Genomic DNA, 13,615 nt, shown 5'->3' on the forward strand with positions numbered 1-13,615 from the left:
GGAGGAGTGGCTTTTATTATATAATTATTTGAACATATGTACAAAAACATGCATTCTGAAAAACATACAGCACAAAGTGTCATTCCTATTGTTTTGCATTCAAGCATTTAACATGTTTTGGGTAGACTGGGGCTATTCTCACAGGGTCTGAATCAACCTTATTTGTCATGACTTGGTTCTGGGTTAAGGGAGCACAAGAAGGAATAAGGGAAAGCTATTAGAGTGTTAAGAAAGGCACGGATGTCTTTGTTTGAGAGTTTATCTCGTAATCAAAGAGCTGCCTCCAGTACCTTCATCAAAACAAATAGTCATCAGATAATAGAGATTATGGATGGCATGTACTCTGGGGAAAGTGCAGGGATCTGTAGGCAAAGAGTCAGCCACACCCGCTTCCTGAAAGTCCATTCGCAAATGTAAAATTCTGCCTTGCAAAAGGCAGGAAAGACAATGGCATATTTATAAGAATTAATTGGACGTGATCTGTGAAGTCCTTTAGACTGGAACATAAAAACAACACAAACTTCCCTCTTAACAGTTACTTGCTAGGAGAGCTCAGAGACTTAACAGGTTGTAATACGTGAAGGCAGGCTAAAAGAACTCCCCTCTCCCGCCAAAATAAATCACTGTTAGAAATGGCAATGCGACAGCTTCCTTCCCATAAGAGAATGATTGAATCGGGAACAGGTATGTTTGGGTGGTCCAGATGGGTCAGGATAAGGGATGCTCCCACACTGGAACCAGAAAGGCACCAGGTCTTACGCCAGCTGCACCCACACTCAGCACCTGAAGGGCAGTTTTCTGTCAATGCTACTACTTCTGAGGACAAGAGCTCAGGTGAGCCATGGGGAACTGATTTTATTTTCTGAGTGCAGACGGTTTTATTAAAGAAAAAATAAATAAGAGTACAGGTTCTGATTAGGTATGCATTTGTAAAGATAATTTATTCCAGAATAACATCCTTATTTTTTTGGATTCTAACATAGGCCATGTCTCACAGTAGAATCCATGAAATATGGGCTTATGTTACAGATACATTATAAGTTCAGTTAAAGTATAAAGATAGAACTAAGTTTAGGCCAGGCACAGTGGCTCACACCTGTAATCTCAGCACTTAGGGAGGGCGAGGTGGGCAGATCATTTGATAGGAGCGGAGACCAGCTTGGCCAACATAGTGAAACCCTGCCTCCACTAAAAGTACAAAAATTAGCCAGGCATGGTGGTGTGCACCTGTAATCCCAGCTACTCAGGAAGCTGAGGCAGGAAAATCACTTGAACCCGGGAGGTGGAGGTTGCAGTGAGCCAAGATAGCACCATTGCACTCCAGCCTGGGCAATAGAGCGAGACTCTTGTCTCAAATTAAAAAAAAAAGAAGAACTAAGTTTAAAAACTATCTAAAGGCTCGTCCTTTTATTAATTGTAACTATCATGAATTAACAATATTGCTATTTTAAAAAGGTATTACTTAAATAAATAAATAAAAATTTAATATCATCAGAGGAATATGGAACACTTACTATCACTTCTTCCCAATCACTGTGAAGTAACAGAGACGGTAGGAAAGGAAGGTTACCCATTTTGTAAACACATTGTTAGGAAGGTTAATTTCATCTGCCTAATGTGACAGTGAACTATAGCGGGGCATTAAAAGTTTTATTGCAGCCGGACGCGGTGGCTCACGCCTGTAATCCCAGCACTTTGGGAGGCCGAGGCGGGTGGATCACGAGGTCAAGAGATCGAGACCATCCTGGTCAACATGGTGAAACCCCGCCTCTACTAAAAATACAAAAAATTAGCTGGGCATGGTGGCGCGTGCCTGTAATCCCAGCTACTCAGGAGGCTGAGGCAGGAGAATTGCCTGAACCCAGGAGGCGGAGGTTGCGGTGAGCCGAGATCGCGCCATTGCACTCCAGCCTGGGCAACGAGAGCGAAACTCCATCTCAAAAAAAAAAAAAAAAAAAGTTTTATTGCAAATTTGTGTCCATCCTGAATGCCACTGGCGTATACTCCTTACATGGGATAGGCTCTTCTGTATTGTCACCCAACAGGAAAATATACCCTACAAGTCAAAGCTAAAATGATGTGCCTATTTTAAATGACTTTCAAAATACAGTAACATAATGCTATGTGTTTCATAAGCACGTGCATGACACCAGAGATTCTGTTTTCTGCAAATTGGAGTTTCTAATATTTGAAGGACAAAAATCTAGTGAGGATCATTACATTTTGTTCTGTTTTTCTTTCCTGAATCAAAGAATAACCATGAAATGAAATCTCTGAAAATAATCACTCTGATTTTACAAAAACCAAAGATCTAACTTTTTTCATCAGCCACTCTGTGACTTTTTAAATTTACATTGATTCTGTTTTCTAATTAGCTAGCCAACACACACACACACACACACACACACACACACACAAACGTATATATTCACACATATATGTCATAGTGCTCACAGATGTGTAGTTCAAACAGGCTTGAAATATGCCAACGCAGAAAAGAGACTAGAAAATTCTGAAGGAGTAAAAATACTCTGAAAAGGGAAATAATAGACTAAAAAAAAATCATGATAAAGAATTTTAGTTTCATAAATGATATGTACACAAAACTGCCTAGGAAATCCTTTGGCGTAAAAATCACGTATTTCAGTGTTGCCTACAGGGAAGATAAATAGAGTGTTTTGGTTTAGAAGTTACCCACACTATGACTAGCAGGTCAAATCCAGCCCTGGGCTTGTTTTTGAATGCTCTCAAGCTCAGAGTGGTTTTTATATTTTTAAACAGCTTAATAAAAAAAAAAACAAAAACAGAGAGTATGGAACACAGAAGGCATGTAGCCCACAGATCCTAAGATATGTGATAACCTAAGATATTTAAACTGTCTAATTTATTATCTGTCTCTTGAAAGAGCCTGCTGACCAGCAGTTCTCTGACAACCTCAGAAGTATAACAACTTAGGTGAATTCCCAAAAGTCAGAACAAACCATGGAAAAGGAATCACTACTCATCTGTCCCAAGAAGTGGTTCCAGTAAGTCAAAACTGCAAATTATGCTGTTTTAGGACACCCATAAATACAGTATATCTTCTCCACAAAAAAAGAAAGTCTGCAATACTAGCTTTTACTATTAAAATAAACACTGGACCTAACAATTAAAATAGCAAGAGTAGAATGATATTTGTTGTTTATAATTTGGCAACATTAATGCATTTCAAAAACTTAGACATAATTGGCATCAAATACAAGAAGTGGAAAAGTCAAACTTATAACCAAAAAAACTTAAGAGTTAGAGCAGGCCAGGGATAGTGGCTTTGGAAAGCTGAGGAGGGTGGATCACGTGAGGTCAGAAGTTTGAGACCAGCCTGGCCAACATGGTGAAACCCTGTCTCTACTAAAAATACAAAAATTAGCCTGGCTTGCTGGTATGTGCCTGTAGTCCCAGCTACTCAGGAGGCTGAGGCAGGAGAATCACTTGAACCCAGGAGGCGGATGTTTCTGTGAGCCGAGATGGCACCACTGCACTCCAGCCTGAGTGACAGAGGAGAGTCTGTCGCCAAAAAAAAAAAAAAAAAAGGTTAAAGCAATGGAAAACATTTTTTGGAAAATATTACTTCTATAATTTAACACTGCATTCAAACTGATAATCACTGCAATTCATCAAGTCAATCTAGACATTTCCATCTTATTTTGGATTTCAATTTTAGAACATATTAGAGTTTTAAAGCTACCATTTACCATAAACTGAGTTAGTTATTTTTTCTAGACGCTATTTAGGTTAAATAGGATACATTTTATTATTTTCCTTTGGAAGGTTCTTATCATGTACACTCAATTTGTAAGTTCTTACTTCCCCTATGGCTAAAAACATTCTAAGACTGAAATAGCACATGATAGCAAAAGAAATGCACCACCAGGAAAGATCCTCTAGGACTACATGCCTGCTTCAGGAAGGAGTCATACAATTCACAGTGTAGGAAAGCAGTTGGTCGCATCAGATCCAAGGGCTATTCCCACATGCCTTTAGCATACAGCTTGCAAGCAAATGACTAATCTTTAATGCCCCATGTATAAGGTAAGATTTAGGCTCACATTAATGCCACTTAGCCTCAGACAAGAAAAGCCCTTGCCCAAAGGCTATGGGCTTTAGAAAGTATACCTGGCACAAGGAGCCGATTCAAAGCGCAAAAGGAACAAAGGCCAGCTGGAGCCGTCCGCTGCGTACCCCATGATCCTGAGTACCTAGGGTCCTCCAACGCCCTGGCTAAATCAGCGCAAGCTCATGGAAGTGCCAGGGCCTGAGCGAGTCTCTCTCCTGGATCTGTCCTCTGGAATCTAGACTGGACTAAATTCCCTTGTGGTAGGCACATGAGACTGTGTGTGCGTGGTCAAGGAACAGCTGTTTGGAAGGAGTCACTGGGCCTCAGATGTGTGGGGCAGGGGTGTCCACAGTAGGTACAAGATCGGGAGACAGAGGAGTGGGAAAGAAAGGGGCTGTGGGCTATGAACCAGCTTTCCTCGCACTGCCTCTCACTGACACCAAACTGCTCCTTGGAGTCAAAGTCTGAATAATAAAAAGTCAGTCTTCCAGGCCGTTATGAAGGTATATTTGGTCAAATAAGAGACTAGAACAAATTCCACTTAGCGATTTGTTATCCTGATTTACAACTCTGACATGTTTACAGATACTATGCGGTATTTGGGTGTTTGCTGTACACTTGTCCCAGGTCCCACAGTGTTCAGAGTGGACTTAGTTCCTATAATGGTCACTCCCACACCTCACGCAGAGAAGATATGCTACTAGTCCAGCGCCTAAATCTCACCTGTGAAGCTTCACTGAGAACTTTATGTTTTATGCAAGTTCCACAATTCAGGCTTGCTTCTTGATGTATGCAGTTTCCCATCCATATTCACAGGGAAATGAAGTTAATCGAGCCTCGTCAGCTAAGTATAACTAAACAAATTTCCAGACAGCTCACCTAAATGCCTCCAGTCATATAAGGGCACCATCAGTGCGACGTGGCTACACGGAGAGAGGGTTTATGATCATAGCCAAAGGGCGGAGACAGCTGTGGGCTCAGGAAGGTGACATACCAGTGCTTCTGCTTTAGCCTCACGCATAACTCTCTGTGCTAGATTACATGAACCATCCAGCATCTGGGTACCCCAGTCATATTCCCAACATCAGCCAAAATTAATGATTTATTGAACATTTACTATGGGTCAAGTAATCTTATATTCATTCTCTCCTTTAACCCTTATCACTTGGGAAATGAAGGAATGGAAGGGTTAAGGTCTCACAGCTGGCAAGTGGCTGAGACTTGGGCCTAGCTTTACCTAAATCCAAAACCCATGCTATAATGAACATCTTTTTAAATCTCATATTTTTAAATATGCAATTTCGTCTTGTTTAAATGTGGGGGAAAGAAGAATACTTTAACACTATAATGAGCAGTTAGAATGGCTATATTATCTACACAATGAAAACTGTTTATAAAATTACTTTCCTTATTATAGGACATAAAAACTTCAGGGGGCTAGTGTTTTGTGTATTAAATAATGAAATATGTATTGACTTACTTGGGTATAAGGATGTTTTCCATCTCTTGCCTCCTTAACAAGAGTCTAGGAGGCACTCTTAATGAGAAGTTCCAAAAAGGAAAAGAGTGGAGGGGAGGGGAGGGAAGGGAAGGGGAGGAGGAGGGATCTTATTTATTTATGAATTAAAACCAAGGGAGGGGAGGGGATGGGAGGAGAAGGGAGGAGAAGGGAGGAGAGGAAAGGAAGACCTTATTTGTTTATGAATTAAAGTCAAAGGAGGGGAAAGATGAGGAAAGGAGGGAGGAAGAGAGGGGAGGAAAGGGGAGGGGAGGAGAGGAGAGGAGAGGAGGATGGACCTTATTTATTTATGAATTAAAGCCAAAAGAGGGGAGGGGAGGAGAAGGGAGGAGGAGAGGGGAGGAAAGGGGAAGAGAGGGGAAGAGAGGAGAGGAGAGGAGGGGAGGGGAGGGGAGGGGAGAGGAGAGGAGAGGAGAGGAGAGGAGAGGAGAGGAGAGGAGAGAAGAGGAAAAACCTATTTATGAATTAAAGTCAGGGGAAAGACCCCATTCATTTATAAATTAAGGCCAAAATTGGAATTTGAAAAAAAATCAGAAGAATAACAATATCACATCCCCAAAATTACTATGCCTAGAAAATGACATAAAATCACCGCTGCCATGGTAACCCTATTGGATGACAGGGTAGAGCTGTCAAAGTTTGGTAAAAGTATTTTGGTCAGCAAAACAAAAACAAAAAGAAGCAAAACCTTGACTTCTATCCAACTAAATCCTGGCCTAATTCAATAGTTTTTCAATGATAACTTGGAAATAGTCAATAAGTAAAATAAATATTCCTTTCTATTTACCTTTCATTTAAATCCATGATTAATTGCCTTTCACAACAGAAATAGGACATTCAGCTTGAAAAAGAACAATTTGTATTACTTTTCTCAAGATATGTTCTTGATATATGTTCTTTCGCTTCCAGTTTAAGAAGTATTTTTCCCAACTCTTTAAACGTATGTATTTATTACATGCTTGATAACCAATCCTAAAAATAAATTATTAAAATAAGAAACCAAGATGTCTCATGCCTGTAATCCCAGCACTCTGGGAGGTCAAGGCAGGAGGATCATTTGAGACCAGGAGTTTGAAACCAGCCTAGGCAACATAGGGAGAGCCCATCTCTACAAAAAAATGAAAAATTACATAGGCGTGGTAGTGCATTCCTACAGTTCAGCTACTTGGGAGGCTGAAGGGGAAGGATCACTTAGCTCAGGAGGTCGAGGCTGCAATGAGCCAAGATCAGGTCACTGTGCAACAGTCTGGGCAATACAGGGAAGACCCTGCCAAAAAAAAAAAAAAAAAAAAAAAAAACAAAGAAAAAAGAAAAGAAACAAAAAAGAAATAGAAGGAGAAGGAGGAGGAGAAAGAAGGATCTAAACAGGTGATGGCCTCCATGAGAATGCCGATGGATGCACATGTCCCTTAAGTCAATGAGAGCAGAGCCAGGACCCGGTGAGGTAGGAGTCACATTCATGTAATGGCCTGCCCATTAGCCCTCTAGTCTAGAAAGGCTTGTTGTCAACGGGCGTTCAATAATCTCTTCTTTTTCCTCGGACAGCTTTAATGGGGGGGAGGGAGAGGCTACAATCTGTCAAGAGTGGTTTGGCTGCAACGCTGTCTGAAGGCGTGAGAATGAACTCCAAGGCAGCTTCAGCATTGGAATAAGAGTCTGGGCCACATTCAACATCTTTGGTGTTCAATCGCTATCACTACCGTATTTGGCCACAGAAAGAAGGGGCCGCTCCAATCCTCCTTACAATTACTGCTCTAATTATTACATTATACTTTCACAATTTAATCCCTTTTTTTGCCTCACTGCCTTTGTGGGGCTAAGTGAGCACCACAGTGTGATGCCTGATGATGTAGCTAGCGGGGTAGCCTCACCAAGTGCTGCGCAGCTGCCAGCTACAAGCACAGCCAGGTGGGCAAGTCCAGAGTGCTAATCTGAACAGTGACATCTCTGTCTCCTGCTCAAAATCCTTGAAACTTGCTCTCTCCAATATGGAGTAAAACTGAGCACATACATCACTGCCAAGAATCACCCTGCGCTTTGCTCTGTTAAGCTTTTGGGAGCATTTCAGCATCCTAAAGAAGAATCATGCATAGAATTCCAATTGTTCTATTCTAATGATTGCTCAGTAAATAACTATTGCAGAGCTATTAATGTCTAACCTATAGGATTTTTTGAGACAAGGATCACGAAATTTTTTCACATTGTTAATCTATCATTACCAAACATACTGAAGACCCAAGGGTTTAATCCCCTCAAACCCAAAAACTGGTATTTTCTCAAGGCAGGAGACATTTGTTAGAGGAATTCATCTCAATCCACAACCTTTGGGAACAAAGCTTTAATAAAACGTGGATAAGAGGGCACTCCAACCAGCCTGCTGTCTGAATCACAGTAGGTTCTCGGTAAATATTTGTTGAATAAATGGGAGTGGTTTTCACATTGAGAAACTCTTCCTTATATCAGCGTACTCTGTGCTCATGAATTTATCCCAAAATATTTGCTTATCTTTGTGTAGTTAGATGCAGAGCTGTGTTAACTGAGTTAACAAAATCAAATTAATAACAGTTGAAATTGTATATACTCTGTAACCATAAGGATTATAACACTGTTGAGCAATGGCTGGTAAACACCCAAAGATTTGAGGTGTGCTTTCATTCTCAAGTTTTGCAGTGTTAGCAAATAGGCTGAAGAGATTTCTCAAATGCCCAAAAGTGATCAAAAGCCTTGTGCACAGACCACCATTGTTTTTAGCTTCCTCGCTTTCCATGTGATTTTATATTTCATTTTAAATTGAAGTATTCTGAGGTTAATGCCTTCAATTTATAGATGAGGATGAAGAAGATAAAGATCCAGTAGATGAAAGATTTTTGAAACAAAATTTCAATAAATATAGCAACGACGAGCCAGAAATTATACAGTTACGAAGATATTTAGAAAATTCGTATGTACTGCACACTAACTTCGCTTTGTGTTCTTCAAGTAAAACTATGGAAGGCTATGAACAGATTAGGGTTAAGTATCTCATCTACTATGTAAGCGTGTGATGACTTGACAAACTGTGCTTCAAGTAAATTTTTTTTTTTTTTTGAGACTGTGTTTACCTCTGTTTCTCCAGACTTGAGAGCAATCATGGCTCAGTGCAACCTCCAATTCCTGGGCTCAAGCAATCCTTCTGCCTCAACCTTTCCAGTAGCCAGGACTACAGGCACATGCCACCATGCCCAACTAACTTTAAAACTTTTTATAGAGATAGGGTTCTCACTTTGTTGCCCAGATTAGTCTTTTGAACTTTTGTAAGTACTGGGATTATAGGCATGAGCCACTACAATGGACTAAGTAAATATTTTGATTGTGTTCTAATCAGCCACAGATTAAGGAGGCTATGTAACAGACAACAAAAAACCAAGGGAGAGAGAGTACAGCCTATTCCACTAAGGATTGTCACTAAAATCTTCAGTGCAACTGATGGAGAAGAGTTAAATTTCCAGATGCTCTCAAAAGGAAAGGTGGGGGCCAGGCACAGTGGCTCATGACTGTAATCCCAGCTACTTGGGAGGCTGAGGCAGGAGAATTGCTTGAGCCTGAGAGATGGAGGTTACAGTCAGCTGAGATTGTGCCGTTGCACTCCAGCCTGGGTGACAGGGTAAAACTCTGTCTCAAAAAAAAAACAATAAAAAAAAATGGGGGGAAGGGCCAGGCACGGTGGCTCACACCTATAATCCCAGCACTTTGGGGAGGTTGAGGCAGACAGATCACGTGAGGTCAGGAGTTTAAGACAAGCCTGGCCAACATGGTGAAACCTTATCTCTACTAAAAATACAAAATTAGTGGGGCATGTTGGTGCATGCCTGTAATCCCAGCTACTTGGGAGACTGAAGCAGGAGGATCACTTAAACCTGGGAGACGGAGGTTGCAATGAGCCCAGATCATGCCATTGCACTCCAGCCTAGGCCACAAGAGCAAAAATCTGTCTCAAAAAGAAAGGAAGGTGGGAGACTGCTCTATGTACACATAAAGGGTTTCAGAATCATGTTTTGTGAAACTGTTTAAAAGGATTAGTACTTAACAAATATTACTTATTTTGTACTTTGAAAACTAGCACATCACAGAATTATGAAGGCTCCAAATAAGTTGGTTTCAGTCCTGTTCAACAAGGGACCATTAGCTGCTGATGGTCTATGGTCAGTGGTTAATGACCAACAGCATGATCTGGAGCAGTGGGTTTAAATTTGAATTAGCATCAGGATTACCCAGAGGGTGGGTAAAATGCAGATTGCTAGATCCACCCTCAGAGACTCTGTTTAAGACACAATGGGGCCTGGGAACTTGCATTTCTTACGTTTTCCCAGATGATGCTGATACTGCTAGTGCAGCCACTGTACCTTCAGAGCTGTTGGCAAAGAATACAACGCAGTATAATGCGGTGGTTCTTAACTTTGGCTTTACATTAAATATCACCTAGGAGGCTTTTGAAAATCCCCCCATCCCTGGCTGTGCCCAAGACCAATTAATTCAGAATTTGGGGACATGAGCCCTGGCATCGGTATTTTTTAAAAGTCTTCCATTGATTCCAATGAGCTGGCAAGCTTGAGAACCACTGATATGTGGGAAGATAAACTTGGTGTCCATAACCGGTTATGAAGAAGATGTATTTTGTAAACCACTGAGCAGAACCATTGGTGTGCTGTGGATCTTCAGTATATATATATATGTTTTTTTTTCCTTCCCCTATTTTCTTCAAAAGTGGATCACAAGAGATCTAAAAAAGTGACACCTAATTTTCTGCCAGAATATATATCTATAGCTTGTTAATGAACTGAATTCTGTATCCGTAGATTACCAGTTTAAAAGGGCATAAACAAATTTCAGTCCTATTTTTCTACATTGTATGGGGGCAGTAATGTTATTTATAAATCTGGAAATCTAGGAAGTTTGGGGTATATATCACTTGTATATGTTGGAGGTATATTTTATCATTCAATGACATTTTATTGGTATAATTTGGAAGTCTTTTTATAGCAATTCATTTAAAAGTTAGAAAAAGTATATATAACCATAAGAAAAAAAGAAAGATGAATAGGTAATGACATTTGTCTAGAGCAGTGGTTCTTAAAACTGGTCCCTGGACCAGCAGCATCATCAGCATAACCTGAAAATTGTTCAAAATATACAGTCTCAGGTAGGCCCCCTCCCCAAATCTAATGAATCAGAAATTCTGGAGGTAGGATTCAGGAATCTGCATTTTAACAAGATTTCCAGATGATTCTAATGGACACTCAAGTTTGGAAATCACTGGTCTAAAGTATTTATTTCCATGTATCTGTAAGAAGATCCAAAGGGGTCAAAAGCACTTAGTGCAATGTGCATTTGCACAGTTGCTATATAGACTCACATAATAATGTGGGTCTATGTAATAATAATAATAATATGCTCTAATAATAACTATGCTCTTGTAAACTCCACCCAAAGTTTATTATTCTTGCGCCATTAAAGCTTAACAGTAAGAGGAAAATTAATAGGTATGGAGTATATCTGGGGGAATTTTATCCTATAAATCTTCCACTATCAATTGTAATCTATTTCTCTTTTCTATTCAAGATAGAATTAAGACTATGGAACTTAACTTATAAGAATAAGAAGTAGGAAAAACAAAAAACAACTCATCATGTGAGGTTGGAAGCGGGGGAGGGTATTCCCAGGTCCAACACTAACCTTGAATTGTCCTCTTGAAGAATGCCTTGCAGGCTTCACATGAAGCTACCCCATAGTGGTACCCAGAAGCGATGTCACCACACACTAAACACAGTCTCTTGGGCATCGAGTTGAGCATGTATTCACACTTGGTCTGGGGATCTTCCACAATGGTGCTGGAGCAGTCATCATACAGTTTCCTGACAGGCCCACTACCTCCCAGGATAGGAGCAGAAGGGTAGAGAGGTGGCGAGTCAAGTCCGTTCTGATGGCCATTCATGGTTGAACTGTAGCTCCCACTGGCGTCTGATGAGCCACCAGGGCTGTGGTGGTTGACGCTGTCCGTCAGGGAGGCCGGGCTGGAAGGTTCCGTCTTGATGAAGGACGAACAGCTAGAATCAATGTGTCGATCTTTGTTTGACATTCTGCAGAGAAGCCTGAGATTGACAGAGATACAAACAGAGAGAGAAAGAGGAGAGGGTGTCAAACACAGAGACCAAAAGAACAAAAGAGATGGTGAAAAAATAGAGAAAGGGAAAGGGAAAGTTAAAAGGAGGAAAAAAAAAAAAAAAAACAGAATTCATACGTTAAAAACATTTCTCTTTGAGAGTGTTTCCTAAGGGCTAGGGACTACACATCATTCATTCTCTAGTCAATACTTCTTGTTCCACAAGAAGGTAATCAGCATAAGGGCATGACAGGGTTACATCAAAGGGCCCAGACAGACCATAAACAAAAGCTCTAAAGGGTCCAATTGCTTTTATTTTACCTTTCTCTTGGAGAACCGGTGTCAATATCTAAATTAACTCTAGATTCTAAATTTATCAATGGAAGAGGTGGTGATTTGCAAAGTCTATACCATTTCTAAAATTGTATTTATCCTCACTCTACCTTTCTTTCCTCATTCTGATGCTGCAATCATTTTATTATGAGCAGAATAAACCTTTTGTTTTCAAGACTGAACAGATGATCCTCAGCTCTGTAATTACTGTTTGTCAGCATGCTTCTATAAGCATAACTGTGTCTTTTATTGATCTGACTAAAACACATAGGGAATATATACTCAATCACTTTGTTTATTTAAATTGCTCTATTTCATAGCCATTTGGCAATATAGAAAGACATCAAGTATAAAATTCCAGCCAATATTTAAAGATTACTTCCCAAAGCCTGCAAAACTTAGTGACTGATCACCAGTATTGATTAATAAATAAGTGCATGTGTTTCTTGTGTGTGATTTGCCATTGTTTAAAAGATGAATCAGTAAAAGCCATTTGAGTCTTCAGTATACCCATGAGTCCATAAATCTGATATTATATTATCTGATATTATAAAATCCTATATATATATTCAGTAAAATAGAAATGTATCAAATTTTGTCCTAAAAAAAAAGATATTTCCAATGGTCCTTCACTCACTACTTTCTGTCATTTAACATTATTCTTCCTAAAAGGAAAAATGTCAAAGCATCTATTCTGACACACTGTTTCTCTTATCTAGAAGACGCACTTCATCCCTTTTGTTGGTCGAACTAGTGACCAAATTTCTGGAAGCGTAATTCGATGAAAAGATATCATCGGTCTTATTTTCTTTTTGTTTAGCTATTGTGCAAAACCTCGTTTAGCAAAATCTCTAAGAACTTTCTGAGAGCCCACTATAGAAAGAAGAGGTGACAATCAAGAAAAGGACTTGGAAAATTGCTTCCCAATGGAAAGCTGATTTATGGGAATTGGGTAATGGTCATTCACTAGAATTTGGGGGACTCCTCACAAGATAACCAAAGAGATGCAACTATCTCTTTCACCATACATCTAATGACATTTGATCACTGCACAAATTTTACGCCCTCCTCCAGGTTCTCTTTTCCCCATTGTTCTGTTACTTTAAAATGAAGAAAAATATGGAACTTTTCTGGCAGGAAGGTTCATGTAACTCTTCCAAGAAGGCGATCTCAAAAGCAAAGCATTGAGGCAAGATTTGCCTCTTACCAAAGATATTTCACTTTGAGAAATTTTGCACAGCTTTCTAAAGTCAAGCAGTATCAAGATGTGAAGAAAGCAAATAGGAAGGAGAAAGCCACCAAAATATCTTCTTGCTTTCACCCACCCACGTGTGTTGTCCTTTCCTCAAGAACTAGTGAAAGAAAAAAATAGCCCCCTCGCCAGCCTGAACTACAGCGTCCTCTCTCTTCTGCATCTGCTGCCTTGTACCCGTCACTGCTAATGAACGTTGTAATTAACAGATCGCTCTCCTTGTCTCCTTAGCACTCTGGGCTAAGCACTTTCCTCAAGTCAACGTTTGAAAGAAAGCGG

At 40.1% G+C, this 13,615-nt stretch overlaps 1 protein-coding gene across 9 annotated transcripts in view; it reads right to left on the reverse strand.

Annotated features, from left to right (window-relative positions):
- ESRRG (estrogen related receptor gamma) overlaps positions 1-13,615 on the reverse strand; it is a 640,029-nt gene that overhangs the window by 169,290 nt on the left and 457,124 nt on the right. For all 9 annotated transcript variants that reach the window (XM_032288597.1, XM_032288602.1, XM_032288596.1 and 6 more), the window contains one exon: positions 11,325-11,740. In XM_032288597.1, the coding sequence (XP_032144488.1) occupies positions 11,325-11,727 (403 nt within the window). In that variant the 5' untranslated portion in view covers positions 11,728-11,740. The remainder of the gene's footprint in view (positions 1-11,324; positions 11,741-13,615) is intronic.

The sequence above is a fragment of the Sapajus apella genome, unplaced genomic scaffold, assembly GCF_009761245.1.
Source record: "Sapajus apella isolate SASKATOON/1434 unplaced genomic scaffold, GSC_monkey_1.0 scaffold22, whole genome shotgun sequence".
In the NCBI taxonomy this organism is placed as follows: Eukaryota; Metazoa; Chordata; class Mammalia; order Primates; family Cebidae; genus Sapajus; species Sapajus apella.